General features: G+C 52.6%; 2 protein-coding genes across 4 annotated transcripts; one reads left to right on the forward strand and one right to left on the reverse strand.

Annotated features, from left to right (window-relative positions):
- Positions 1-844: 844 nt before the first annotated feature.
- avil (advillin) lies at positions 845-16,423 on the forward strand. Its single transcript, XM_088635839.1, has 20 exons — positions 845-1,014; positions 1,686-1,778; positions 2,675-2,749; positions 3,250-3,446; positions 3,812-3,920; positions 5,348-5,458; positions 5,997-6,202; positions 6,985-7,063; positions 7,184-7,282; positions 7,664-7,817; positions 8,388-8,488; positions 9,044-9,181; positions 11,939-12,097; positions 12,295-12,474; positions 13,074-13,219; positions 13,644-13,788; positions 14,517-14,705; positions 14,812-14,880; positions 15,487-15,612; positions 16,152-16,423. The coding sequence occupies exons 2-20, from the start codon at positions 1,719-1,721 to the stop codon at positions 16,263-16,265; spliced, it is 2,457 nt and encodes an 818-aa protein (XP_088491965.1). The 5' UTR covers positions 845-1,014; positions 1,686-1,718; the 3' UTR covers positions 16,266-16,423.
- Positions 16,424-16,663: 240 nt separating this feature from the next.
- LOC148678650 (E3 ubiquitin-protein ligase DTX3L-like) lies at positions 16,664-26,998 on the reverse strand. 3 transcript variants are annotated; one of them, XM_088635852.1, is made up of 7 exons: positions 26,772-26,998; positions 23,307-23,437; positions 22,545-22,761; positions 21,535-21,665; positions 19,033-20,550; positions 18,190-18,407; positions 16,664-17,077 (listed from the first exon to the last, which is right to left on the reverse strand). In XM_088635852.1, exons 2-7 carry the CDS (start codon positions 23,364-23,366, stop codon positions 17,008-17,010), a joined length of 2,214 nt encoding a protein of 737 aa, XP_088491978.1. In that variant the 5' UTR covers positions 23,367-23,437; positions 26,772-26,998; the 3' UTR covers positions 16,664-17,007. The 3 variants fall into 3 exon arrangements, with proteins under 3 accessions (XP_088491978.1, XP_088491987.1, XP_088491996.1); XM_088635861.1 differs by lacking the exon at positions 26,772-26,998 and adding an exon at positions 23,583-23,876; XM_088635870.1 differs by lacking the exons at positions 22,545-22,761; positions 26,772-26,998 and having other exon boundaries at positions 23,307-23,441.
- Between the last annotated feature and the right edge of the window lie 623 nt (positions 26,999-27,621).

A 27,621-nucleotide genomic window follows, 5' to 3' on the forward strand; every position in this document is an offset into this window, starting at 1 on the left:
GCTCGGGGGGTTTTCACGTGCAGACTCCCCGCTGAATTGCAATGAGAAAGCCAGGCCCTCTCCAGCCCTGCATGGCTGCTCCCAGCCGCCCCGCGGGTGCCCACGCCAGAGGTGCAGAAAGCACAGAACCTTGTTCAGAAAGCGAACGGGCTAAGACAGCGACTGTCAGTGTCCGTCGTCATCAGGGTAGACATGGTGAACGGCCCTCTCTTCACAAAGGGATGTATTCCCCATCGCTGGGTCTCGTAAGGAACTGGAAAGATGGTTCTCGAGTGGGCCTTCCCTGTACGTACACGTTTTGTCTGTCTTGCCAGCGGTGTACGAACACAGCGAGAGATTCATTTCGTGTCATCGGAAAGAGTTCTCCTTCGCTGCTCATCAGGCAGGATCTGAGTCTCTATCTGTCCCTGGATGCAAAACCAGGAGCAGCACAGTTAACCCCCTCAGGGCTGGTTGTGGCATCACATTACTGCTAGAGGAGATGTCAGGGGGCTCGTGTCTCTGGAGCGAGATTTCTTTCCTAAATCAACACATCACTGCGGTAATGCAGCTGCTGAGATATCCTTTCGGCAGGAAGGATGCAGGCAATGCCGAGAGCTCTGTTCGGGCCCCAGGCGGGGTGGGAGTGGACAGGTGGGGTGCGTTCCTGAAATCGACGTCCGGCGGCCCCCCCAAGCCTGTCCACCCCCTGGGGCGGTCAGCTCCTGAGATCGCCCCCCCCCGGCCTCTCCTTTGCATGCGAGTCTGTAATAGTTCTGTCTTCATTTGCCTCTGGCGGTCAAAGGCCTTTCCCTTTCGGAGGAGGGATCGAAGGGAGGAGGCAGCGACGCTCGAAACATGCAAACTCAGTCAAATAGCGCCGGGCTGGGCTGGGCTGGTGCGCGCTGGAGCGAAGGCAGCAGATCCTCGTGCTCCTTTCCCCGCAGCAGGTCGGTCCAGTGAGTCTCGATCTCGCCTGAGCCCTACAGCCGGACATCGCCGGACATCGCCGACTGACCAGCTCGCTGCACTGAGGTAGGAGCCGACCCTCGGCCGGGATTCCTGTAGGCTCTCGGCTCTGCAGTTTGGGTTGAGGCTGGGAAGCAGGAACGAGGACAGGCGTGGGATAATGGTTTCGGGAGCGGGATGGTGGGGGGGTTTGTGTTTGAGCCGGACAGGGAAGATTCCAGGTTTGTAAGTGTGATTGGTGCCAGAACCCAAAGATCCCAGGAAGCAGTAAAGGACCTTGACTGAATGCCTGAGATGAGCTTGTGGGTTTTACCTGTTACCTGTTATCTGTTGTCTCCTGACTGCTGTGGAGGTGCCAAGAGCTTTGTGCGAAGGTATTCTGTCGTTCAGGGGCAGCAGTCACTCAGGGCAGGCGGGGCTTGAAGCTCTGGAGCTGAAGGGCAGATCTCCCTGGAGGGTCCTGTGCATGTTGTTCCTGTAAGACAGGGCGAAGTGTCCTTAGCAGGACAGCGTGTTCCTCCCTGGGTCTGTGACTGGTTTGGGCCAGCGAGTTTCAGACCTTCCCTGCTCCCGAGGCGGGAATGTGCAGTGGGCCAGCCCTGGGTTCTCACCCCATGCTGCACGACAGCGCCCCCGTGTGGCTGCACAGGCACCTGTCGACCTGGGAGCTGCCCTGTGGGGGGCCAGAGCCGTCTGCTGAAGCAGCTGTGATGATGATGATGGTGGTGGTGTTTCAGCCCACAGGAGAGCCGAGGAAGACCGCGGGCAGGATGGAGTACACGTTCCGCGCCGTCACCCACACGCCTGGGATCATCGTCTGGAGGATCGAGGTACCGCTGAGTCTCCCCCACTCGTGGTGAGCGGGGCTGTCTCTGAGCCTCGTCAGGGCACGACGAGTGTGTCGCCCTAAATCACAGCACCCAATTTTCTAGAATGGACCACACTAAAAAATGGAATACAGACACCTTCCTTCTGTTTTTAATCTTTCATGTCTTTAATATAAGTCTTACATGGCATAACTCATCGTTTCCGCAAGCAGAGGAAAAGTTGCCCAATCCTTGTTCCGGGGCCCTTTAAAACCCAGATCTAAGACTTTTAAAAACCCTTTCCCTTTCCCCTGTTTTGTGTGCTGTGCGTGCGATGTAAGCCTATGATGCTCTTCCCCGGCCTGAGCGCGGTATTCCTGCCCCACAGGGGGGCAGCGACAGGCTCCACAGCTCCTTGGCTGTAGCCTAATCCACCGCGTCTCCCTGGACTGTGTATTAGTGCCCATTCTCCAGGAGAACCTGTGCTGCCTCTTCCGAGGGCAGGGCAGCTCCACAGTTCATTTTCAGTTTCCTTCAAACACTCCCACTTTGGTTTTATCTTCCAGATGTCTATTTAAGTATCTTGTAGTTTCTCCGAAGCATCAGATCCTGATCATTTACGGTTAGATCTTGAATCAGCTCTCCAATGAGCTGCCCTGTCATCTCTCTAGAGATTCATTGGTCATCTTTTGGCTGAAGTTTTTATCCAAAGAGACGCACATGAGTGTCCGTTTACACAGCTGGGCATTTAACTGGAGCCACCCGAGCGGCACACCCAGCTCAAGGGCACAGCAGCTGTGTCCCACCTGGGATTTGAACCCGGAATCCTCAGCCCTGCTCTGCGCTGCTGCCTGGAGGGCCAGTTCAGCCGATTTTCCTCCAGCCCTGCTCAGCTCGTCTCCCCCCTCTTTGTGTTGCAGAAGATGGAACTGGTGCTGGTGCAGGAGAAGTTCCACGGCAGCTTCTACGAAGGAGATTGTTACATCCTGCTGTCTGTGAGTAAGCAGATTATTACATTCGTTTTTATGGTATTTAATCAAACTGCCAATTATGCACGTAAACATAAATTAGAACATACAGTACGACTACAACTGAGCGGAGGCCATGTGGCCTGCCTTGCTCTGTCGTATTCCGTAACGAACTGATCTGAGGATTAACCAAACCCTTGATTAAATAATAAAGGCGCAGTTACATGAATCAGTCTTATCATTAAGTTCACGCACTTGTTCGAAGTCCAGGGGTACAGCCGACGAGGAGTACTGCTCTGTTGTGTGCTGGACAGGAGAAAAGACGTGAACACTTTTCGAACTGTAATCCGATTTTCCTCTCCACCCGGTGTGTGTGTTCGCTGGTCGGAGGTGGAGTTTCAACACCAAGCTTCTAACCTGTCCTTCTCTCCAGCGTGCCGCATGTGTGGGTCCCGGAACCCGCCAGCAGAGGGCGCAGAGGGGCTTGAGCCCAGTCTCTTGTCGCCCGACGTGTGTGTTTCTCTCAGACGCAGCGCTGCGGCACCACGGTGTCCTACCACGCCCACTACTGGATCGGGTCCGAATCCACGCAGGACGAGCAGGGGGCCGCCGCCATCTACATCACCCAGCTGGACGAGTTCCTGGGCGGGAGGCCCGTCCAGCACCGGGAGGTCCAGGGCCACGAGTCGGACACCTTCAGGGGCTACTTCAAGCAGGGCGTCATGTGAGTCCCCACGGGGGTGCCCGGAGCCTGGATCCAGCTGCCCAGCTGTGTCAGGGAAGCGCTGAGCTTTAACAGGCCCGGTTCTGAGGAAGAGCAGCCTTGCAGTGTGCTATACTGTACCCCCTGCCCTGACACTGCAGGCCCAGAGGGTTATAAAGAGGGACAGGCATCCCTGGTGGTGCTCAAGGAGGTGGTGTCCCGAGTGACAGCTGCATCTTCTGTTCCACCTGGAAGGGTTTGAGTTGACCGAGTGCTTGAGTGTCAGATCGCTCCGTCACGTACCTGGGGCTGCAGGGCGGAGTGAGAGAGTGCGGTCCCTCCGTCTGGCTCTGTCCACCCATCTGTCTGTCTGGCTTGCTCTGCAGCTATAAGAAGGGGGGCGTGGCATCAGGGATGAAACACATGGAGACCAACAGCTACGACATCAAGAGGCTGCTGCACGTGAAGGGAAAGAGGAGGGTGACTGCCAAAGAGGTGCATCAGCCTGGCTCTCACACTGACAGCTCACACACACACACACACACACACACTGACAGAGCTCACACACACACTGACAGCTCTCACACACACACTGAGAGCTCACACACACACTGACAGAGCTCACACACACACACAGACAGAGCTCACACACACACTGACAGCTCACACACACACTGACAGAGCTCACACACACACTGACAGGTCCCACTCACACACACTGACAGAGCTCACACACACACACACACACACACAGACAGAGCTCACACACACACTGACAGCTCACACACACACAGACAGAGCTCACACACACACTGACAGCTCACACACACACTGACAGAGCTCACACACACACTGACAGGTCCCACTCACACACACTGACAGAGCTCACACGCACACACAGAGCTCACACACACTGACAGGGCTGCCACACACAGACTGACAGAGCTCACACACTGACAGAGCTCACACACACACACACAGACAGAGCTCACACACACACTCACTGAGAGCTCACACACACTGACAGGTCCCACTCACACACACTCACTGAGAGCTCACACACACACTGACAGGTCCCACTCACACACACTGACAGAGCTCACACGCACACACAGAGCTCACACACACTAACAGGGCTGCCACACACAGACTGACAGAGTTCACACACACACACAGACAGAGCTCACACACACACACAGACAGAGCTCACACACACACTCACTGAGAGCTCACACACACTGACAGGTCCAACTCACACACACTCACTGAGAGCTCACACACACACTGACAGGTCCCACTCACACACACTGACAGAGCTCACACGCACACACAGAGCTCACACACACTAACAGGGCTGCCACACACAGACTGACAGAGTTCACACACACACACAGACAGAGCTCACACACACACACAGACAGAGCTCACACACACACTCACTGAGAGCTCACACACACTGACAGGTCCAACTCACACACACTGACAGGTCCCACTCACACACACTGACAGCTCACACACACACTGACAGAGTTCTCGCTCTCTCTCTCACACACACACACACACACACACACACACACACACACACACACACACACACACAAGTGTACTGGCTACAGTGGGGTGTTTTACTGTGGGCGTGGCTTGTGAGTGACAGGAGGACCACATGGTGGGTGTGTCCTGCATACAGTGGGACATCCTGTGCAGCAATGATACAGTTGAACTGGCAGCCCAGTATGTGAGCCTGTCTCTCAATAATGCTCCATATGTCTACAATATATGTAAATATTGTATGATGTGTCTTTATTGTAAATGTCTGTAGATTTTTTAATGATGATGGTATTTGTTTTGCTTTGATAACACTGATTGTACTCATCGGTCATGCCAGTAAAGCATCTAGAATTGAAATTACTGGGTCTCTGCAGGTGGAGATGGACTGGAAGAGCTTCAACCTGGGAGATGTCTTCCTCCTGGACAACGGCAAGACCATCATCCAGTGGAATGGTCCTGAGAGCAACCAGCAGGAGAGGCTCAAGGTGCTGGACACTGGACAGTGGACAACACTGATTACTGAGCACTGGACAGTATCTCTGGACACACCATGTGCACACTGACACAGTCTTCACAGTCCACATGCACAGAGAGACAGTGCAGAGAGAGGAAGACCTCATACTGATGTCTTCCACTGACCGTTCTGACTTTGAATCACATACTGTACAGCCATCACCCCAAACTTGTCTTACCGGTGTTGTTTACCACATGACTGTCCTGTTTTGTTAATTGTGGCCTCTGGCTTAAAATGAGACTTGAATCAGAACTAGGGTGGTGGAAGATGCACCCTAAGAAACCCAGGGTTTAGCTGCTGGAGGGCTTGTTGTTCTCACTGGACTTACAATCCTGATGTGGAATATAACGTTCAATGCTACTGAGCAAACAATAGGGCACTTTGTTTTAAAACCTCTAGAGCTTATTGTCCCCTTGCGTGCAGTTTCCTGGAACTGGTAAAACCTGGACTGGATCAGACTGCTGTGTAATCAGACCTGTGGGGTGTGTCCTCTTGCTTGTCTCCTGCAGGGAATGTTGCTGGCCAGGGATATTCGGGATCGGGAGCGGGGGGGCCGTGCGGAGATCGGGGTGATTGAGGGCGATGCAGAGCAGGACTCGCCGGAGCTGCTGGAGATCCTGACTGGGATTCTGGGCCAGCGGACGCTGGAGCTGGGCAGAGGGGAGCCGGACGAACAGGCCGACCAGCAGCAGAAAGCCAACGTCACCCTGTACCAGTGAGTTCAGGCTGAGGGCCTGCGTGTGTCAGCTGTCTCCTGTGTGTCTGTGTGTCAGTCTGTCTCCATGTCAGCCTCTGTCTCTATGTATTTCCATGTCAACCTGTGTCTCTTTGTGTCAGTCTGACTCCATGTCAACCTGTGTTTCCATGTCAACCTGTGTCTCTTTGTGTCAGTCTCCACATTAGCCTGTGTCTCTGTGTGTCAGTCTGTCTCCATGTCAGCCTCTGTCTCTATGTGTTTCCATGTCAGCCTGTGTGTCTGGGTGTCTGTGTCTCTGTCTCTGTTTGTCTGTCTGTCTCCACGTCAGTCTGTTAGAAAGTTACTGTAACAGTGACTGTCAGTGACCAACACATCAGCCTGTGTCTCTGTGTGTCAACCTGTGTCTCTATGTGTCAGTCTGTGTCTGTGCCTTTGTGTGTCAGTCTGTGTCTGTCTGTCTCCAAGTCTGTCTCCACGTCAGCCTGTGTCTCTGTCTCTGTGTGTCTATCTATCCTTTCATGTCTGTCTCTGTGTGTCAGCCTGTGTCTCTGTCTCTGTGTGTCTATCTATTCTTTCATGTCTGTCTCTGTGTGTCAGCCTGTGTCTCTGTCTCTGTGTGTCAGTCTGTGTTTCTGTCTCTGTGTGTTAGCCTGTGTCTCTGTGTGTCTACCTGTCCTTTCATGTCTTTCTCTGTGTGTCAGTCTGTGTCTCCATGTCAGTCTGTGCCTACAGCCTCTGTGTCTGTTTGTATGTCAATAACGTCCTGTGATCCCATGATCCTCCCTGTCCTGTTCCCGCAGCGTGTCTGATGCTCAGGGTCAGATGAAGGTCACCGAGGTTGCAACAAGGCCACTGGTCCAGGACCTGCTGAACCACGATGTGAGTGTGCGACACACTGAGAGAGGGGTCACCGAGCTGATGACGCCCCAGCCTGACAAGCACAACCCCCCGAGCCCTGCGGCCGGGCTCCGCTCTTGACTGCCACCTTGTGTTTTGCAGGACTGCTACATCCTGGACCAGGGCGGTGTGAAGATCTTCGTGTGGAAGGGCAAACGGGCGAACAAGGCAGAGCGGCAGACCGCCATGGCGCGCGCTATGGTGTGTGACCCGCGCAGGGGAATACGACTGGGTCCTTGCGTCAGAAGGAAGGCTCTGAGCTCGTTTATTGAGGGCTGAGCTGAAAAGCATTACAGAAATGCAAGGAATCACTATTACAGTTAGCATTTTTCTAGACTCTAATTATTGGGCAGTGGCACCTCTTCTAAACTCACCCATCATCCTAGGAAGCAGATCATGATTTTATCTAAGGTGCCAGTTTGGATGGAGTGGCTCAGGTACACCGAGAAGCCTCTGTATCTCAGCGCAGGGTGTAAATGAGTTCAGTACTCAGTGAAGTGAGCCAGTGCAGCCCCTCTCCCCCAGGTCTGAAGGTAGAGCTGCGAGCCCTGCTGGACTGAGGGTGTCACCTCTGCTCCGCAGGATTTCATCAAGATGAAACACTACCCGGTCACCACCAACGTGGAGACGGTGAACGACGGCGCCGAGTCCGCGCTGTTCAAGCAGCTGTTCCAGAGCTGGGTGGTCAGGGAGCAGACGGTGGGCATGGGGAGGACCTACAGCGTGGGCAGAGTGGGTGAGTCCTGAGAGCCTGGATCCGTGGCCCTCCGCCACCCCCGACCTGGCAGCTTGTGTTTCCCGCGGGGGTCCTGCTGTGGTCTGGGGGTACCGGCGCCCACAGTCGTGTTCTGATTTAAGTTGCAAGCTGTGTTTCGGCTGTGGAGCTTCTCCAGGTGTGAGGGACAGAGGGAAACTGAGCAGGGAGTGGAGGAGTGTCAGCACTCTGGGAGAACTGGAAGACAGGTGTGAAGCCAAAACCTGGAACTGCATAGAGAAATGTCTATGCTCCATTAGAATAGAGAATATCCGAAGATATAAGAATAGAGAATATTTTATTCTCTGTTAGAATTTCTTCTCTATTCATGTGCAGGTTTTGACTTCACATCTCTCAACTACCCTCTCTTCTGCTCTCCTGTGCTGCATTAACTGCCCGTTTGCCTCTCTCCCTCACACCTGGAGAAGCTCCACAGCCGAAACGTTGTGTCTCTGTTCCTTTCCTCTCGGCGTGGACTGAACCTTCACCCGCTCCTGTTGACGGTTGGATGGGTACAAGTTGATCGATCCCTTGCCCTCCTGTCTCCCCCAGCCAAGGTGTCCCAGGAGAAGTTTGACGCCACCCTCATGCACGCCAAGCCGGAGATCTCGGCGCAGGAGCGCATGGTGGACGATGGCTCGGGCCAGGTGGAGGTGAGCTCCCCCAGCAGTGACACGGGCTCACCAGCAGCTCTGCAGCTGCCCAGTCCAGTAACCAGTGCAGCTCAGTGAAGACAGCAGAGGAGGAGTCAGTCCCTTCTATATGAAAATAGATTCATCTGAATATAGAAAATGAAATGGATCATCTGCACTGGAGCTAGACTGGACACAGTCTGGTATTAGTGTTTGGTCAAGCAATGTTATGCAAAACTATGCAGCACCCATGACTTTAATAATAATCGCTTCCTTCCTGTGTGAGCCATGGACTCTCAGGTCGAAAACAGAGCCGGGATTCATACAGACCACCAGGTGGCGCTCTTCCTTCTGTGCCTGAGTTTCCAAACCAGTGGTTTGGTGAAATTCATACCCAGTCTGGTGACCAGGGACACCGGGCTGTAGAAGGCGCTGTCGTTCAGATGAGACGCTAAACCAAGATCCACACTACCTGGTCTTGACTGATCCCATGGCCATAAGCCAGGTGTGTAGGGAGATGTGCTAACTCCAGCAACAGGAAGCAGAAGCTGCACCGATCTGTGTCGCCCTCTGCAGGTGTGGAGGATTGAGAATGTGGAGCTGGCCCCCGTTGACCCCAAGTCCTACGGCTTCTTCTACGGAGGCGACTGCTACCTGGTGCTGTACACTTATGAGGTCAACAACAGGAAGTGCTACCTGCTCTACTTCTGGCAGGTGAGGCTGCTGCTGTCACCTGCTGGACAGCCTGGGAACTGCAGGCAGGCATTCAGACAGATAAGATAAGATCACTTTATTGGTCATATACAATTTCTTGTATAAGTAATTTGTCTTTTCACATACCCCAGCTTGCTCTCCATGAGACACACAGACAGAAAGAGAAGCCTGGGGTCAGAGCACAGGGTCAGACATTTATATGGCATCCATAGAGCAGTTGGGGTTAAGGGCCTTGCTCAGGGGCCCAACGAAGTAGGATTACGCTGCTGGCCACGGGATTTGAACTGGCAACCTTCCAGCCACAGGCGCAGATCCTTAGCCATAAAGCCACCGCAAGATGTGATCTTGCTTAGTGAACAGTCCTTCAAACCTGTGTGTTTGCAGAAAACAGTTCAGTTATTTCTGTGTGCTATATATGAATGGCCTGCACTGTAGTGTCACAGCACAGCAGATTCATGTCCAGGTCCTGGCTTCAGTTCCAGACTGTGCAGTGCAGATAGTTTTCTCCAGAAGCTCCTGTTCCCTACCCTTTTGAAAGAAGGGGTAACTTGTGTCAGGTGTTTCACTGTGATGGGCTGGTGTCCTGTCCAGGGTGTGTGTGTCCTGTGATGGGCTGGTGTCCTGTCCAGGGTGTATGTGTCCTGTGATGAGTTGTTGTCCTGTCCAGGGTGTATGTGTCCTGTGATGGGCTGGTGTCCTGTGATGGGCTGTTGTCCGGTCTAGTGTGTATGTGTGGTGTGATGGGCTGGTGTCCTGTCCAGGGTGTGTGTGTCCTGTGATGGGCTGTTGTCCTGTCCAGGGTGTGTGTGTCCTGTGATGGGCTGGTGTCCTGTGATGGGCTGTTGTCCGGTCTAGTGTGTATGTGTGGTGTGATGGGCTGGTGTCCTGTCCAGGGTGTGTGTGTCCTGTGATGAGTTGTTGTCCTGTCCAGGGTGTATGTGTCCTGTGATGGGCTGGTGTCCTGTGATGGGCTGTTGTCCTGTCCAGGGTGTATGTGTGGTGGGCTGGTGTCCTGTCCAGGGTGTGTGTCCTGTGATGGGCTGTTGTCCTGTCCAGGGTGTATGTGTCCTGTGATGGGCTGGTGTCCTGCGATGGGCTGTTGTCCTGTCCAGGGTGTATGTGTGGTGTGGTGGGCTGGTGTCCTGTCCAGGGTGTGTGTGTCCTGTGATGGGCTGTTGTCCTGTCCAGGGTGTATGTGTCCTGTGATGGGCTGGTGTCCTGTGATGGGCTGTTGTCCTGTCCAGGGTGTATCTGTGGTGTGATGAGCTGGTGTCCTGTCCAGGGTGTGTGTGTCCTGTGATGGGCTGGTGTCCTGTGATGGGCTGTTGTCCTGTCGAGGGTGTATGTGTCCTGTGATGGGCTGTTGTCCTGTCCAGGGTGTGTGTGTCCTGTGATGGGCTGGTGTCCTGTGATGGGCTGTTGTCCTGTCGAGGGTGTATGTGTCCTGTGATGGGCTGTTGTCCTGTCCAGGGTGTATCTGTGGTGTGATGAGCTGGTGTCCTGTCCAGGGTGTGTGTGTCCTGTGATGGGCTGTTGTCCTGTCCAGGGTGTATGTGTCCTGTGATGGGCTGGTGTCCTGTGATGGGCTGTTGTCCTGTCCAGGGTGTATCTGTGGTGTGATGAGCTGGTGTCCTGTCCAGGGTGTGTGTGTCCTGTGATGGGCTGTTGTCCTGTCCAGGGTGTGTGTGTCCTGTGATGGGCTGGTGTCCTGTGATGGGCTGTTGTCCTGTCGAGGGTGTATGTGTGGTGTGATGGGCTGTTGTCCTGTCCAGGGTGTGTGTGTCCTGTGATGGGCTGGTGTCCTGTCCAGGGTGTGTGTGTCCTGTGATGGGCTGGTGTCCTGTGATGGGCTGTTGTCCTGTCCAGGGTGTATGTGTCCTGTGATGGGCTGTTGTCCTGTCCAGGGTGTATCTGTGGTGTGATGAGCTGGTGTCCTGTCCAGGGTGTGTGTGTCCTGTGATGGGCTGTTGTCCTGTCCAGGGTGTATGTGTCCTGTGATGGGCTGGTGTCCTGTGATGGGCTGTTGTCCTGTCCAGGGTGTATCTGTGGTGTGATGAGCTGGTGTCCTGTCCAGGGTGTGTGTGTCCTGTGATGGGCTGTTGTCCTGTCCAGGATGTGTGTGTCCTGTGATGGGCTGGTGTCCTGTCCAGGGTGTATGTGTGGTGTGGTGGGCTGGTGTCCTGTCCAGGGTGTGTGTGTCCTGTGATGGGCTGGTGTCCTGTGATGGGCTGTTGTCCTGTCGAGGGTGTATGTGTCCTGTGATGGGCTGTTGTCCTGTCCAGGGTGTATGTGTCCTGTGATGGGCTGGTGTCCTGTGATGGGCTGTTGTCCTGTCCAGGGTGTATGTGTGGTGTGATGAGCTGGTGTCCTGTCCAGGGTGTGTGTGTCCTGTGATGGGCTGTTGTCCTGTCCAGGGTGTGTGTCAGGACACACAGCACAAACACACACATTGAGCAATTTAACTGGACTGCATGTCTTTGGAAGGTGGGTGGAAACCAGAACACCCATGAGCAAACAGGGAGATCATGCAAACTCCACACAGAAGGTGTCCTAGTCTGGAATCAAACTCGGGACCAGAGAGCTGTGGAGTAGCTGTACCTCTCTAATTTATCAGTGTTATTGCTAGAACCAGCTAGCCTCCCCTGTGCTGGGACTGGAAGGTGCTCTTGGCGCTTCGGCCGAGTTGCTGTCTTCCATTTCAACAGACTCCAGCGTCAGCTTCACTGGCGGCACCTTTGACCTTTCACCTCCACTCAGGGTCGTCATGCCTCCCAGGACGAGATCGCCGCCTCGGCCTACCAGGCCGTCAGTCTGGACCAGAAGTACGGCGGGAAACCGGTCCAGGTGCGCGTCACCATGGGCAAGGAGCCGCGCCACTTCATGTCCATCTTCAAGGGCAGGATGGTCATCTTCGAGGTGAGCTTCAGCTTTCCTGCCCACTGTGTATAAATATTATTCAGATGATTCATACTGTCGTGTGAGCGGATTTGTGAAGGAAGCAGGAGATCACAGCATCACGGATCTGATGGCGGAGGAATGTGGGGTTTGGCAAGTCTGCAGTACTCGATATTGTGTGCCAGCGTTCACCTTTGCCCCCGTGACCTCTGCTCCAGGGCGGCACCTCCCGGAGGGGCATTACGGACCCCGAGCCGCCCGTCCGACTGCTGCAGGTCCGCGGCACCGAGCCGTCCAACACCAAGGCCATCGAGGTGCCGGCACTGGCCGCCTCCCTCAACTCCAACGATGTCTTCCTGCTGCAGCACCAGGCGGGCTACTTCGTGTGGTGTGGAAAGGTAAAGGAGAGAGGAGGTGAAGGGTAGAGACAGGAGCTGAGAGGAGGTGAAGGGTAGAGACAGGAGATAGAGAGGAGGTGAAGGGTAGAGACGAGGCAGAGAGGAGGTGAAGGGCAGAGACAGGAGGCAGACAGCAGGTGAAGGATAGAGACAGGAGCAGAGAGGAGGTGAAGGGTAGAGACAGGAGATAGAGAGGAGGTGAAGGGTAGAGACGAGGCAGATAGGAGGTGAAGGGTAGAGATAGGAGCAGAGAGGAGGTGAAGGGTAGAGACGAGGCAGAGAGGAGGTGAAGGGGAGAGACAGGAGCAGAGAGGAGGTGAAGGGCAGAGACAGGAGGCAGACAGCAGGTGAAGGATAGAGACAGGAGCAGAGAGGAGGTGAAGAGTAGAGACAGGAGGCAGACAGCAGGTGAAGGGTAGAGACAGGAGCAGAGAGGAGGTGAAGGGGAGAGAGGAGGCAGAGGCTAAGGAGAATACAAGAGGTGACTTGTTGAAGGAGGAGAAAGCTGGAAGGTGGGGTGTGGGAGGGGGACCTGCCCACACCTGTGAGGAAGCAGGGGAGTGTGGAGCCAGGCCTCAGGGCTGTGTCTCGCGCTGCAGGGCTCCAGCGGGGACGAGCGAGAGATGGCGAAGAAGCTGAGCGCGCTGATTGGTAAAGGGTCCGAGGAGATTGTGGCTGAGGGCTTGGAGCCTGCCGAGTTCTGGGAGCAGCTGGGTGGAAAGACACCCTACGCCAACGACAAGAGGTCAGACCCCCTCCTTCAGGGCCAGCTGTCAATCATGAGAACTACCCCAGGGCCAGCCATCCATCATGAGAACTACCCCAGGAGCAGCTGTCAATCATGAGAACTACCCCAGGGCCAGCCGTCCATCATGAGAACTACCCCAGGAGCAGCTGTCAATCATGGGCATTAACCCAGGGGCAGCCGTCAATCATGAGACTTACCCCAGATCAGCCGTCAATCATGCGAACTACCCCAAGGGCAGCTGTCAATCATGGGAATTACCCCAAGGGGCAGCTGTAAAACATGAGAATAACCCCAGGGGAAGTTGTCAATCCTGGAATTACGCCAGTAACAGCTGTCAATATTGATAATTACCCTGCATTTGCTCCACATTTTGTAAAGTCATCGGAAAGCTTTAAACTGCAACTCCCTCTCTTATTGGCAGGCTACAGCAGGAAGTTCCAGATCACCAGCCCCGCCTCTTTGAATTATCCAATAAGACTGGTCGCTTCATTGCCACTGAGGTGACACAGTTCACACAGGATGACCTCAGCGAGGATGATGTCATGCTTCTGGACACCTGGGACCAAGTAAGATGAAAGGCCCTGTATATGATGTCATGTTACGGTTTAGTTCATTTGTGCTATTTTCTAATGGGTCAGTATTATAGTAGTGCAGTCATGGAGTGATCACAGTGTGTGTCTGTCCTGTGATGTGTATGCGATGTGTGTGTATCTGTTCAGTAATGTGCCTGCTTCTGTGCTCTGATATGTTTGTCTGTACTGTGATGTTTTTGTATGTCTGTACTGTGATGTGTGTGTGTGTGTGTTTGTGCTGTGATGTGTATGTCTGTTCTGTGATGTGTGTCTGTGATGCGTGTGTGTCTGTGATGCGTGTGTCTGTACTGTGATGTGCTGGTGTCAGCAGCAGTGATGTGTGTCTGTGATGTGTGTGTCTGTACTGTGATGTGTGTCTGCGATGCGTGTGTCTGTGCTGTGATGTGTGTCTGCGATGTGTGTGTCTGTACTGTGATGTGCTGGTGTCAGCAGCAGTGATGTGTCTGTGATGCATGTGTCTCTACTGTGATGTGTGTCTGTGATGTGTGTGTCTGTACTGTGATGTGTGTGTGTCTGTGCTGTGATGTGTGTCTGCGATGTGTGTGTCTGTGCTGTGATGTGTGTGTCTGTACTGTGATGTGTGTGTGTCTGTGCTGTGATGTGTGTCTGCGATGTGTGTGTCTGTGCTGTGATGTGTGTGTGTCTATGCTGTGATGTGCTGGTGTCAGCAGCAGTGATGTGCGTCTGGGTGCCCCGCACAGGTGTTCCTCTGGGTGGGCAACTCGGCGAACAAGACTGAGCGCGAGCAGGCGGTGGTCACATGTCAGGAGTACCTGCTCACTCACCCTGGGGGGCGTGACCCTGACACCCCCATCCTACTCATCAAGCAGGGTTTCGAGCCTCCAACCTTCACTGGCTGGTTCACCGCCTGGGACCCCAACAAGTGGAGTGTGAGTGCCCCCAAGACCCTGTCTTTACTGCTCTGCTTCATCTCCTGTCTCCGGCTCTCCTGCCCGCCACGGCTGTTTAACTCCTCAGCTGCTGTTTCCCTCACAGGGAGGAAAGACCTATGAGGAGCTGAAGAAGGAGCTGGGCGACGCTGCCTCTTTCACCAGGCTTGCGGCGGTAAGGAAGATGCAGGTCTAGCAGCAGGGTGTCCTCAGTGAGGGGCGATTGACGTCAACAGAGCACATCGTCAGTGTAAAACACACTGGGAGGCAGGGGAGTGTGGTCACAGCGCCTTCTGGTGGTGAGAAACAGCAGTTCACCCAGATTTCGCTGCAGGACAGGTCATCAAGTCTCCCAGTCAGCTCTTTATTTACAGACCCATCCCTCCATTTTCAAACCACTTCAGCCGATTCAGGGTTGTGGGAGAGCTGGAGCTTATCCTGGCAAGCAACGGGCACAACTGGGGGTACAATCTGGTCAGGATGCCAGTCCATCGCAGGGCACACAATGACACAGACACACACACTCACACACGGGCTTTCCCAGAAACCAATTAACCCCACCACTACTGTGTGAGGAAACAGGAGCATGTGGAGGAGACCCATACAAACTCCACGCAGACAGGACCCAGGGCCCCAGCGCTGACCCCAGCGTGCCATCCCTAATTCACATAGTGAGGGAGAAACATGGAAACTAAAACAGATCAGCGGAGAGCATTGAGATGAATGGGCCGAAGGGAGCTGGACTCTGGGAAGTAAGTGGTCTCTTCTGTGCACCCCCCAGGATCTGAACGGAAGCTCTGCGGCCCCAGATGAGGCCCCCAAGTCTTACGAGAAATTCTCTCCCAAGGAGCTGCTCAACAAACAGGCGCATGAGCTGCCGGAGGGCGTGGACCCCGCCTTGAAGGAGGTAGGGCGCAACTGTACCCCCTCTGCCCCCGACTGTGACCCCTGACCCCTCTCCCTGTCCCTGACCCCTCCCCCTGTCCCTGAGCCCTCTCCCTGACCCCTGACCCTTGTCCCAGTCCCCAAGCCCTAGGCCCTGTCTCTAATCCCTGACCCCTGACTTAGAGGACTCCAGTAAAGTAAGCCTGGGCAGAGCTGAGTCAGGAACTGCCAGCCTCCAGTTCTGAGTCACCGCTCAAGGGTCCTGCTCTGGGACTGCAGGCTCGGGGCAGCAGCAAGCAATCAGATAGAGCTTTCCAACACCCCCACACCATGACACTCCGACACCCCAACACCCCCACACTCCAACACCCCTACACTCCGACACCCCAACACCCCCACACTACGCCACCCCAACACCCCTACACTCCCACACTCCCACACTATGCCACCCCAACACCCCTACACCCCAACACCCTGACACTCCGACTACCCTACACCCCAACACCCTGCCACCCCAACACCCTACCACTGAGCTCTCGCCTCCCTCTCCTCTCTCCGCAGAAGCACCTCTCGGATGAGGACTTCGTCGCTGTCATGGGAATCTCCCGGGACGAGTTTGACGGTCTGCCCCACTGGAAACAGCTCTGCCTCAAGAAGAGCAAAGGGCTTTTCTAACGGGAGGGGGGCGGGGCGCACAGGGGCACTGTGTGCACTGAGCCCACTGCAGGCCCCCAGCCTGCATCCTCGCACAGCGACGATGCTTTTAATCTCTGACCTCACCTGGAGCACGAACGGTCATTACTGAGAAAATAAAGTTGAACCTTTCTGCAGTCTGAAGGAAGTCCTGTTGTGGTTTCTGCAATCTATATATGACACATGTAAAAGGAAAGGTTTTATTCCTGTGTGACTTCTGCTATTAACTCAATATACAAACTCTAACTATAATCTGAGCAGTGCAGTGAACAACATGAGGACCGACTCCACAGCTGGCTGTGTCCAATCCTCACACTCACACAAGAGGAAGACAGGACACTAGCCTACATCGATAACTTTTCACAGTGAAAGAGCTCTGATGACATGTGAAAGATTTTTTATTTTATTTTGCACAGTAAAGTAGCACTGATGCTGGGTTGCCAGGAAAAAAGCAAAGAGCAGAGCTGACCTCACACACACCTGAACCCCCACAGCAGTACACAGCCAGACCCTCGATGGTTGAGCCAGGTGATTGTTCATGGAGGAAACTCTGCCAGTGCAGCTCCACCTCTCTCCTGCTGCACAACTTTATCTGGACAGGAGGTACCCACAGGAGCTGGCAGAAGCATTGGCCGAATAAAACTAGTTTTCTCATTACTGCAGGTGTACTGTTGCCTCAGGCCATCGGTCTGTTTTCTGTACTGCTGTCTGATCTCCTCTCTCCTTACTGGACTCCTTTGTCCTTGAGTTCCTCCTTCACTCTCTTCAGGTAGTCTGGATCAGGATAGCCAAACCTGCACAGGACACAGACACACTCCAGCTGAATACTCAGACGGACCAGGAGAACAGCAAGGCTCATCATATAGGGAGACGCAGTGAGGCTGTGGCTGAGGCCAGAGGGCTTGAACCACGTCCCTCCAGGCATCTAAACCTGCCAAGAGACTTAGCCTTTACCAATACTCCTTGTTTCTCCTCTTGCACTGTGTAACGTACTGTGTTAGCAGTATTCCACCAGCAGCCATTATCACCCTGCAACACACAACTGGCAGCCCACTGAAGCAGGTGTGAGCCTGGTCAGTACCTGGATGGGAGACCTCCTGGGAAAAACTAAGGTTGCTGCTGGAAGAGGTGTTAGTGGGGCCAGCAGGAGGTGCTCATCTGTAGTCTCTGTGGGTCCTAGGCATCGACCTTCGGATACGATGGAAAACCTCACCCTCTGTGGTCATTAAAAATCCCAAGCATTTCTCGAAAAGAGTAGGGGTGTTACTCTGGTGTTATGGGCAAATTTCTCCCTGACCTTTACTAATCATGGCCTCCTAATAATCCCCATTATTAGGAGCCAGTTCAGGCCTCATCACTGCTCTCCTCCTCACTGAGAGCTGGTGTGTGGGGAGGTACTGGTGCACTATGGCTGCTGTCACATCATCCAGGTGGTGGAGGAGAGTCCCCATTACCTGTGAAGCACTTTGACTCCAGTGTCTAGAAAAGAGCTACAGTATATACAGTAAATGTAAGGAATTGTTATTATTTATTTCAGGGCACTGTACCACTCTGAAAGAGCAGTGAGCAGCCATTGAGGTTTCACTTTAGCAGAACATACTGTATTTACCTCTGGGTGCAGGTAGCTTTTATTATTATCGCCGTTAGTATAAAGACTGTTGTTGTGATTGCTGTACACATTACCCCAACCCCACAAACCCCAGAATGTTGTCATGGCCTCCTGTTCAGCAGCTGCTGGGGACCCAGGTGTCCACAGACACGGGCAGCCGCTGGGCAAGTGAAGGGAGCTCAGAGGCTGTGGAGCCAAGTGAAGATCTGCTCCCCTTGGTTTGGGCATCCGAGCTGGACTGCAGCTCTGTATGCAGGTGAGTTTACAGGGGAGGAACGTGAATCCAGGATCACTCACGCCTGCGGGCCTCCAACGGTGTTGGTCTTGTGATGGATGTCGTTCCAGGTGACGACGTCCGCTGCTCCTGTGGTCCTGGACGTACCCACTGTGAAGATCAGCTTCTGGTCGAAGGCCTTCTTCAGCAGCATCAGCACTTCACGGCCCTCAGGGCTGTCAGGCAAGTACGCTGTTCTCTCTGCTCCATGGAAAGGCCTGCCTGGGTTGGGATGCTTGTCCTGAAATCACATCCGACATCGGAAAGATAACATCGAGCCCACAGCAGTGCCTTTCAGCCACACGGAGAATCAATCAATTAAACTTCATTTTCTTTCTTCAAAGCCGCGGTTTAGAAATGTACTGCTGAGCCAGTGATTCACACCATGAGCTCCCTGGAAGGCAGCAGATCTTCGGCTGCCACATAGAAATGGTCAACAAATTTAGAGGACACGCCACCTGCAACAGGGGGTGTCAGTGCTCAGAGAGCTAGGGTACTCCCCCACCAAAGGGTCAGTTCCACCACACACCCCTTGCTTATGGGTGACACTGATGTTTGCCACACAATCAGCGGGGCATCGGCTGCCAGCTCAGGGTGGACTGCCCACAGCACCGTGACTCAGAAGGCCATCTCACCCAGAGTGTCGCGACACCGCAGTGGGTTTTGGCGGGAAAAAAGAGCTATTTAAATAGTTCATGGGAAAACGTTTTTTAACACGCGCGAAATCACACTGCCTGCAACCTCAAGGGAAAGATACCACCCCTGATCAGTGTTCCACTGGCTTCTACTGAGCCCCATGCTGGAATACCCTGTGGCAGGAAGCCAGGCCGAGCTGCCTAACTGCAAGACAGAAACAAGGCTCTTACCGTTTGTATCCCACTGGGAATTGAGTAGTGAATCTCAATTGTGTTGAAGCTTGGGTATCCTGGTAGAGAAAGTGGCCGTAGGTTCCAAACCATGCTGCCATCAGGCTGGTTCCCCTCCACCCGCCCGAACACGTCCTTGCAGACGGGACAGGTGGGGCCCATGGCCTCCACTGACTTCTCCAGGCACTCCTTGCAGAACCGGTGCTTGCACCTCAGCGTCTCTGGACTATGGAAGGAGTCCATGCAGATGGGGCAGGTGTCCTCCTGGTCTTCTGTACTGTGGTCTTGGCCTCCAGTGGCCCCTTCAGGCCTGGCTGAGGGCCCCGAGCCCAAGGGCCCACTCCGCAGTCTCGCCCCCTCTGTGAAGACAGGACCCCCCAGCTTGGCTTCGATCTCTGTCACCACGGGACTCAGGTGCTCTGGAAAACCGATCAGCTTCCAGTGGCCAGGTGCTTCCACATCAATCACAAGAGGGTGGCGAGCACAGATTTCTCTGAAGACTGTCTTGGCCTTCTCTGTGTCTTTGGGGTCCTGCAGTGTGCAGCCCATGATCTTGGTGGCCACTTTCTGGTAGAGCTGTATGAACGCACGGAGAGCGTGAGACTGCAGGTTTGCTCTGCCTTCCCCAGGCTCAACTTTCACCTTCAATGTCATTGCAGAGTCATCCAGGTCTTGTGCCCTAATTATCACTCCATATTTCAGCTGGATAGCCGCCACCTGATTTGTAAACAGACGACGGATGAAGTGAAAGTAAGTCTGGTGTATCTCCAGGCCCTGGTCCACCAGAGGGTCCTGGCTCTTTATCTCCAGCTCCGGCACCGACTCCACACCAGATCTGAAACTTGTTGTTGCCCCTCCACCCATCCGGGCCTTGGCCAGACTCCTTGCAGGTCCGATCACCTGGCAGCCCTTCGCAGTGACGCTCAGAACCAGCCTGGCCTCTTCTCTCTGCGCCTCGGCCACGTGATCCAGGCTGGGCTGGGGGATCTGGACACAAGACACGTGGGACGCCACGTCCTGGAAGAGGCTGATGAACTCTTTCTCGGCTCTCTCCACGGTGGCCTTGCCTTCACTGCCTCCTGCTGGATCGATTGACACCGAGACGTGGGGGGCGATCGCCACCTTGTTCTCTCGCTCGATCTTCTGAATCTCATCCTTGTAGGCCTTGCTGACGTAGTCAAAATGCAGCAGGGGCACGGGGATGGGCGCCTTGCTCCCTGGCACACCTGGTTCTGCCGTGTCTGTAGCACTGGGACCAGGGTCCCCATTAAGCAGCCCCAGTGGGGCCCTGGCCGGCCCGCTCTCTGCCCCCTCAGGTTCTCGGGGGGCCCTCTGGGAAGTCGGAAGGCACTCGCAGAACGCCCGGTGGAACTTGGCCACCTCCTCGAAGGAGCCCGTCATGGTGAATTCACGCGGAGAAGGGCTCCCTTTCCCATACAACAGCAGAAGGCGCTCTGCTGCCTGCGCGCCAAGCCCTGTGAGATCTGCCTGCACCGTCACTCTCACTGGGATCTGCTCCTGGAAGACACACGGACAAGCACGGAGCTCAGACTTCGGATGCACAGCAGTTCAATCCTTCCTGGGATTGACCACCAGCTTAATTTGCTTAGTTTGGACAAATGACTGGAGGTTTTTCTTTGTTTTTTTCATCATGCATGTCTCTTCTGCACCTCTCCCACATGCTGATGACCCATTGTCTTGTTTTTTTCTAAACGGTGAAGATTTTTTAACCTGCTCTCTTGTTTTTCTCATCTTATGCATGTGTGTTTCCTATCTGTTAAAAGGTTTATGTTTGTGTTAATTATGTATTGTGTTCCGTCTTTTAGCTGCTTTGAAAAGCAAATTTCCTGTCTGGGACAATAACGGAAGGGAGTACAGTAATTTGTTCAGCGAACTCTCTGCACTGAGGAAGGACAGAGACTGCAAGTCTGCGAATCTTGGGACCAGCACTTTGAGAAAAAACCCCAGCTGTAAAAGCGCAGCAAAGCATCTCTGAATATCGCCTGTATTACTTGAGAAAATTCTTCATTAAAAAAACATGAACCTGGAGTTCATAAACTGCACATCAGGAACCTGGCGCAAAGTTCAAAGGTCTGCACATTTCCAAGAAAGACATGGTTTCTATAGAGAGAGCTTTAATATTTTAAAAAAATAAAAAAATATATTTTTTTAAAAAGACCAGGCACTTGTGTCAGTTGAACTCTCCGCCACGGTATTGACTCCCTAACTGACATCTCCATTTGCACAATCAAACCATTTTTGGAAAAACAAATCAATCTCTATTTCTGGAGATGTGGAGTTACTTCTACAACTGGATAAGAAAACGGACATTGGAAACATTAAAAAACCAAGAAAGGACCAGCACAGCTGGGTGTAGTGAGGAGCTGGACGACCTGGCCGATCGCTGGACCAAAGCTGGGCGTGTGCTGGGGGGGACACACTCGGGGGAGACATGCTTTTGGACCGACAGAACCGGGCCCAGCAGGAGCCTGCAGCACAGACCTGTATCGGTGTGGTGGTGGGGCTCTGAGGTGGGGCTCCAGGCTGTGACCGGGACTCTAAGAAGTGAACTCTCACTTTCATTTTGTCTTTCTCCAGCTCCAAGAATCTGTTCTCCAGCAGCCTTGGCACAGCTGTAAGAAACGAGACGAGACGAGAGACGAGATTCACTCACACTGCAACCTAAACTAAACTCCAGGGCTCTTTCATGGAGAGACGGCCTCAGTATTGGGGGTCTGTGGTCAGACACCCGTCCTGCAGGGTCCAGGCAAGCTGGATGGCAAGGGTCCAGGTGGAACAGGCCAGCAGGGAGTCTCAGGGGCCTAGGGCCTATGGGCCTGGTCAGCCAGAGCTGGTGAGACAAATTCATTTGCAGACCTTACACGTCTGTTTTTCTCCCTCAAAGCTGGGGAGAAACCATTCAAAAGGGAATTAAGACTTACACTCTCATGATGTTTCTCTTTAGAGTTTCAGGAAGGGATTTGTCACTGATGTTGTGCATATAATCTGCCTACAGTGTTAGTCGGGCATTCAAACTGGAACAAATCCTACTGGTTCTCTCAGTATATGTGTTTTGAAACACTGATGTTAAAATGGGGCGTGGGGACCCCAGTCTGCAAGAACGACCAATAGCAACTATGGGACCTCATGAAATGCAAAAGCAGATCAACATAAAGATCATTATAGGAGGCAATGCGGTGGCTCTGTGGCTAAGGCTCTGCACCTGTGGCTGGAAGGTTGCTGGTTCAAATCCCGTGGCTGGCAGACGATTGGGCCCCTGAGAAAGGCCCTTAACCCCAACTGCTCCAGGGGTGCTGTATAAATGGCTGACCCTGCGCTCTGACCCCAAGCTTCTCTCCCTGTCTGTGTGTCTGTGTCTCCTGGATAGCAAGCTGGGGTATGTGAAAAGACAAATTCCTAATGCAAGAAATTGTATATGGACAATAAAGTGATCTTATCAATAGGCCTGGTATGTAGACACAAGGAATAGCATGCAGTTACTTCTGTCTCACCAAATGGGGGTGATATCTGCAGCTCATAATGTGGGGTACCCTCCACCAGCTGCATTGTTGATATTTCACATTTTATTTCTTTGTTAAAGAAGCTCTGCAGAATCTTCTGTATTTTTATTTTCGTAGGCCTCTCTTTAGTTAGAAAGTCCACAGAGATCCAGAGCGGAGCTGTCGGGACAGGCAGTGGAGCTGGCTGCTCTGTCACTGGGCTGTAATCCTGTAAAAGAAACCCAGCACAGTGAGATCTGCAGCCTGTGACCCAGCAGACAGGAGCAGGACAGGGTGCAGACAGGAGCAGGACAGGGTGCAGACAGGAGCAGGACAGGGTGCAGACAGGAGCAGGACAGGGAGCAGACACTGCAGGATAGGGTGCAGACAGGAGCAGAGGGTGCAGACAGAGCAGGACAGGGAGCAGACAGAGCAGGACAGGGTGCAGACAGAGCAGGACAGGGTGCAGACAGAGCAGGACAGGGTGCAGACAGGGGCAGAGGGTGCAGACAGAGCAGGACAGGGAGCAGACAGGAGCAGAGGGTGCAGACAGAGCAGGACAGGGTGCAGACAGAGCAGGACAGGGAGCAGACAGGAGCAGAGGGTGCAGACAAAGCAGGACAGGGTGCAGACAGAGCAGGACAGGGAGCAGACAGAGCAGGACAGGGAGCAGACAGAGCAGGACAGGGAGTAGGGGCGACATCTTTACTATAAAGCGGAGAGTGACTGACATGCGAGTGTCAGAATCCCGTTTGTCAGGTCTATGGCTCTTACCGTCTCCATGGGCTCCTCCCCATTTTCTGTCCCATGAATCTCTCCGCTGGCTGTTGCCATGGCGCTGGCCTTCAGCTGTATGGCTCTGCGGCTCTGACTGACTTCACCAGTGTCACTCAGGAAGTGGCTTCCTAAATTTTTACAAAAACAATACATTACGCCCTGTGATTCGAGGTTTTTTTCCTCCCCCAAGTCTCTGTCTTAATCATGCCTCTTTCCTCCTAGTTAAGAAAGCGCGGTACTCAACTCCAGCAGTCTCAGGATGTGGTAACTCACCCCTCTAAAAACACTCTGTCCAGTCTGAATCTGTCACAGGGCCGCACAAACAGCCTCTTCTGTGTCTCGCAGAAGCTACTGGACCACTGCACTGAAAATCCAGTCCACCATGTAAAACAACAGTTCCAGAGTCCAAAAGACAGCGTGCAGCTTGACTGAATCACCCCGCTCAAACAAACAACTGCAACATCCCAGCTGGGATTCAAACCCACAACTCTGTGGTCCAGAGTCCAGAAATCCATCCACTGTTAGTGCCACACTATAGCTCCACACTCGTCTACACTACTGCCACACTATAGCTCCACACTCGTCTACACTACTGCCACACTATATCTCCACACTAGTCTACACTACTGCCACACTATAGCTCCACACTCATCTACACTACTGCCACACTATAGCTCCACACTCGTCTACACTACTGTCACACTATAGCTCCACACTCATCTACACTACTGCCACACTATATCTCCACACTCGTCTACACTACTGCCACACTACAGCTCCACACTCGTCTACACTACTGCCACACTATATCTCCACACTAGTCTACACTACTGCCACACTATAGCTCCACACTCATCTACACTACTGCCACACTATAGCTCCACACTCGTCTACACTACTGTCACACTATAGCTCCACACTCATCTACACTACTGCCACACTATATCTCCACACTCGTCTACACTACTGCCACACTATAGCTCCACACTCATCTACACTACTGCCACACTATAGCTCCACACTCATCTACACTACTGCCACACTACAGCTCCACACTCGTCTACACTACTGCCACACTATATCTCCACACTAGTCTACACTTCTGTCACACTATAGCTCCACACTCATCTACACTACTGCCACACTATAGCTCCACACTCATCTACACTACTGCCACACTATAGCTCCACACTCGTCTACACTACTGCCACACTATATCTCCACACTAGTCTACACTTCTGTCACACTATAGCTCCACACTCGTCTACACTACTGCCACACTACAGCTCCACACTCGTCTACACTACTGCCACACTACAGCTCCACACTAGTCTACACCACAGTCACACTATAGTTCCACACTCGTCTACACTATGGTCACACCATAGCTCCACACTCATCTACACTATTGCCACACTATAGCTCCACACTCATGTACACTTCTGTCACACTATAGCTCCAAAGTCGTCTACACTACTGCCACACTATAGCTCCACACTACTCTACACTACTGCCACACTATAGCTCTACATTCATCTACACTACTGTCACACTACAGCTCCACACTTGTCTACACTTCTGTCACACTACAGCTCCACACTCGTCTACACTACTGCCACACTATAGCTCCACACTACTCTACACTACTGCCACACTATAGCTCCACACTTGTCTACACCACACTCACACTATAGCTCCATAGTTGTCTACACTACGGTCACACTACAGCTCCACACTTGTCTACACTACTGTCACACTATAGCTCCACATGCACCTACACTACTGCCACATTATAGCTCCACACTCATCTACACTACTGCCACACTATATCTCCACACTAGTCTACACTACTGCCACACTATAGCTCCACACTCGTCTACACTACTGCCACACTATAGCTCCACACTCGTCTACACTACTGCCACACTATAACTCCACACTCTTGTACACTACTGCCACACTATATCTCCACACTAGTCTACACTACTGTCACACTATAGCTCCACACTCGTCTACACTACTGCCACACTACAGCTCCACACTCGTCTACACTACTGCCACACTACAGCTCCACACTCGTCTACACTACTGCCACACTATAGCTAAACACTCGTCTACACTACTGTCACACTATAGTTCCACACTCGTCTACACTATGGTCACACCATAGCTCCACGCTCATCTACACTACTGTGCCACACTATAGCTCCACACTCATGTACACTTCTGTCACACTATAGCTCCAAAGTCGTCTACACTACTGCCACACTATAGCTCCACACTACTCTACACTACTGCCACACTATAGCTCTACATTCATCTACACTACTGTCACACTACAGCTCCACACTTGTCTACACTTCTGTCACACTACAGCTCCACACTCGTCTACACTACTGCCACACTATAGCTCCACACTACTCTACACTACTGCCACACTATAGCTCCACACTTGTCTACACCACACTCACACTATAGCTCCATAGTTGTCTACACTACGGTCACACTACAGCTCCACACTTGTCTACACTACTGTCACACTATAGCTCCACATGCACCTACACTACTGCCACATTATAGCTCCACACTCATCTACACTACTGCCACACTATATCTCCACACTAGTCTACACTACTGCCACACTATAGCTCCACACTCGTCTACACTACTGCCACACTATATCTCCACACTCTTGTACACTACTGCCACACTATATCTCCACACTAGTCTACACTACTGTCACACTATAGCTCCACACTCGTCTACACTACTGCCACACTACAGCTCCACACTCGTCTACACTACTGCCACACTATAGCTAAACACTCGTCTACACTACTGTCACACTATAGTTCCACACTCGTCTACACTATGGTCACACCATAGCTCCACGCTCATCTACACTACTGTGCCACACTATAGCTCCACACTCATGTACACTTCTGTCACACTATAGCTCCAAAGTCGTCTACACTACTGTCACACTACAGCTCCACACTAATCTACACTACTGCCACACGACAGCTCCACATTCGTCTACACTACTGTCACACTATAGCTCCACACTCGTCTACACTACTGCCACACTATAGCTCAACACTCGTCTACACTACGGACACACTATAGCTCCACACTCGTCTACACTACGGACACACTATAGCTCCACACTCGTCTACATATGAAAACTGTAGCTTAGTGTAGCAAAGCAAAATAATTATAGAATGTATATGCTCTATTTTACAAGATTATATCAACTCCAGTCACTTTCTCTTTCACACCTTGAACTCGGCACTTCCGTCAATTAAAATTTCGACAACACCTGTGTGTTTGCATTTCGACAAACTAAAGACAAGACAAACTAAACTGAATGAATACTAAAGTAAATAAAATTATTAAATATAAAACGTCGCTACAACACTGAACTGGTGGAATGTAAACAGGAAGTATAAAGTGAATTGTTACCTTATGAAGACCTCGACACTGCCCAGCTATCAGATCCTACACTGCTTCTCTGCTGCCGGAGCAAAGCACAGCGTGTCTTTCTAAAGTCAAATTAAGACTTGGTGTCCACAATAAGAGATCAAACAGATTTGTTCTTGAACCGTTTTCTGACTCGGCGGTGGAAGTCCGACTGCTCTTCGCCCAGACTGGCATTCACTTTCGGTTCGGCTAAAATGAAAGAGAAACAGCGAAGGAGTCCCGCAGCTTCCAACAACGGACAAAAGGGGGCGCTGTCCTGCTGTCTTATCTGCGCGAACCGAACTTTCGCTTCAGGGGAAACGTAACTTTCGATTAAAACTCAAATACACCATGTTGGGGTTTTTTTTAAGTAGAAGTTCACTTGAAAATATTTTTGACTGTTGCGTTGCTTTTACCGCACGTCAATATTTAACTATATTGGTACCGAGGAGCTTAGGTGTCTACAATACTTAAATAATAATAGGACGTAATTTCTGCTGTCGCATCCAGTTTCCTCGCTAATGCAGCCGCAGGGGAGCTGTTACATTCCTGGGCAGCAGACAGTTCCTGCAGCTGATCAATACAGGCTGAAAAACGTTAAGATACAAGGAACTGCTGCAGTGACAGAGCGCAGAGCACAGAGCACAGGAGCAAGCTACAGGGACAGAATAGCTGCCAGGACTACAGAGCCAGAACTGTCAGTGCTCTTTGGAAAAGCAAGCAGTCTTTACCCGTTACAGGAATGCATACTAGTCGGGTCTTTGTGTTTCAGAGTGCAGAGAGGAAGGAGTGTCTAAACCAGGAACATCTTTGTTGCTTATAGAGGAGCTCCTCTTGTCCACCTGTTGGTCAG

The sequence above is a fragment of the Lepisosteus platostomus genome, chromosome 1 (assembly GCF_059453375.1).
Source record: "Lepisosteus platostomus isolate fLepPlt1 chromosome 1, fLepPlt1.hap1, whole genome shotgun sequence".
Lineage (NCBI taxonomy): Eukaryota > Metazoa > Chordata > Actinopteri > Semionotiformes > Lepisosteidae > Lepisosteus > Lepisosteus platostomus.

Bases quoted from the DNA above. Each gene is read 5' to 3' on its own strand.
- avil (XM_088635839.1), top strand. From the start codon at position 1,719: ATGGAGTACACGTTCCGCGCCGTCACCCACACGCCTGGGATCATCGTC. The intron at 2,750-3,249 runs GTGAGTAAGCAG...TGTTTCTCTCAG, and splicing joins ATTGTTACATCCTGCTGTCT to ACGCAGCGCTGCGGCACCAC. The intron at 13,789-14,516 runs GTAAGATGAAAG...TGCCCCGCACAG, and splicing joins TTCTGGACACCTGGGACCAA to GTGTTCCTCTGGGTGGGCAA.
- LOC148678650 (XM_088635852.1), bottom strand. From the start codon at position 23,366: ATGGCAACAGCCAGCGGAGAGATTCATGGGACAGAAAATGGGGAGGAG. The intron at 22,762-23,306 runs GTAAGAGCCATA...TTTCTTTTACAG, and splicing joins GGGAGGAGCCCATGGAGACG to GATTACAGCCCAGTGACAGA. The intron at 17,078-18,189 runs GTGAGTGATCCT...TGTCCTGTGCAG, and splicing joins ACCGTTGGAGGCCCGCAGGC to GTTTGGCTATCCTGATCCAG.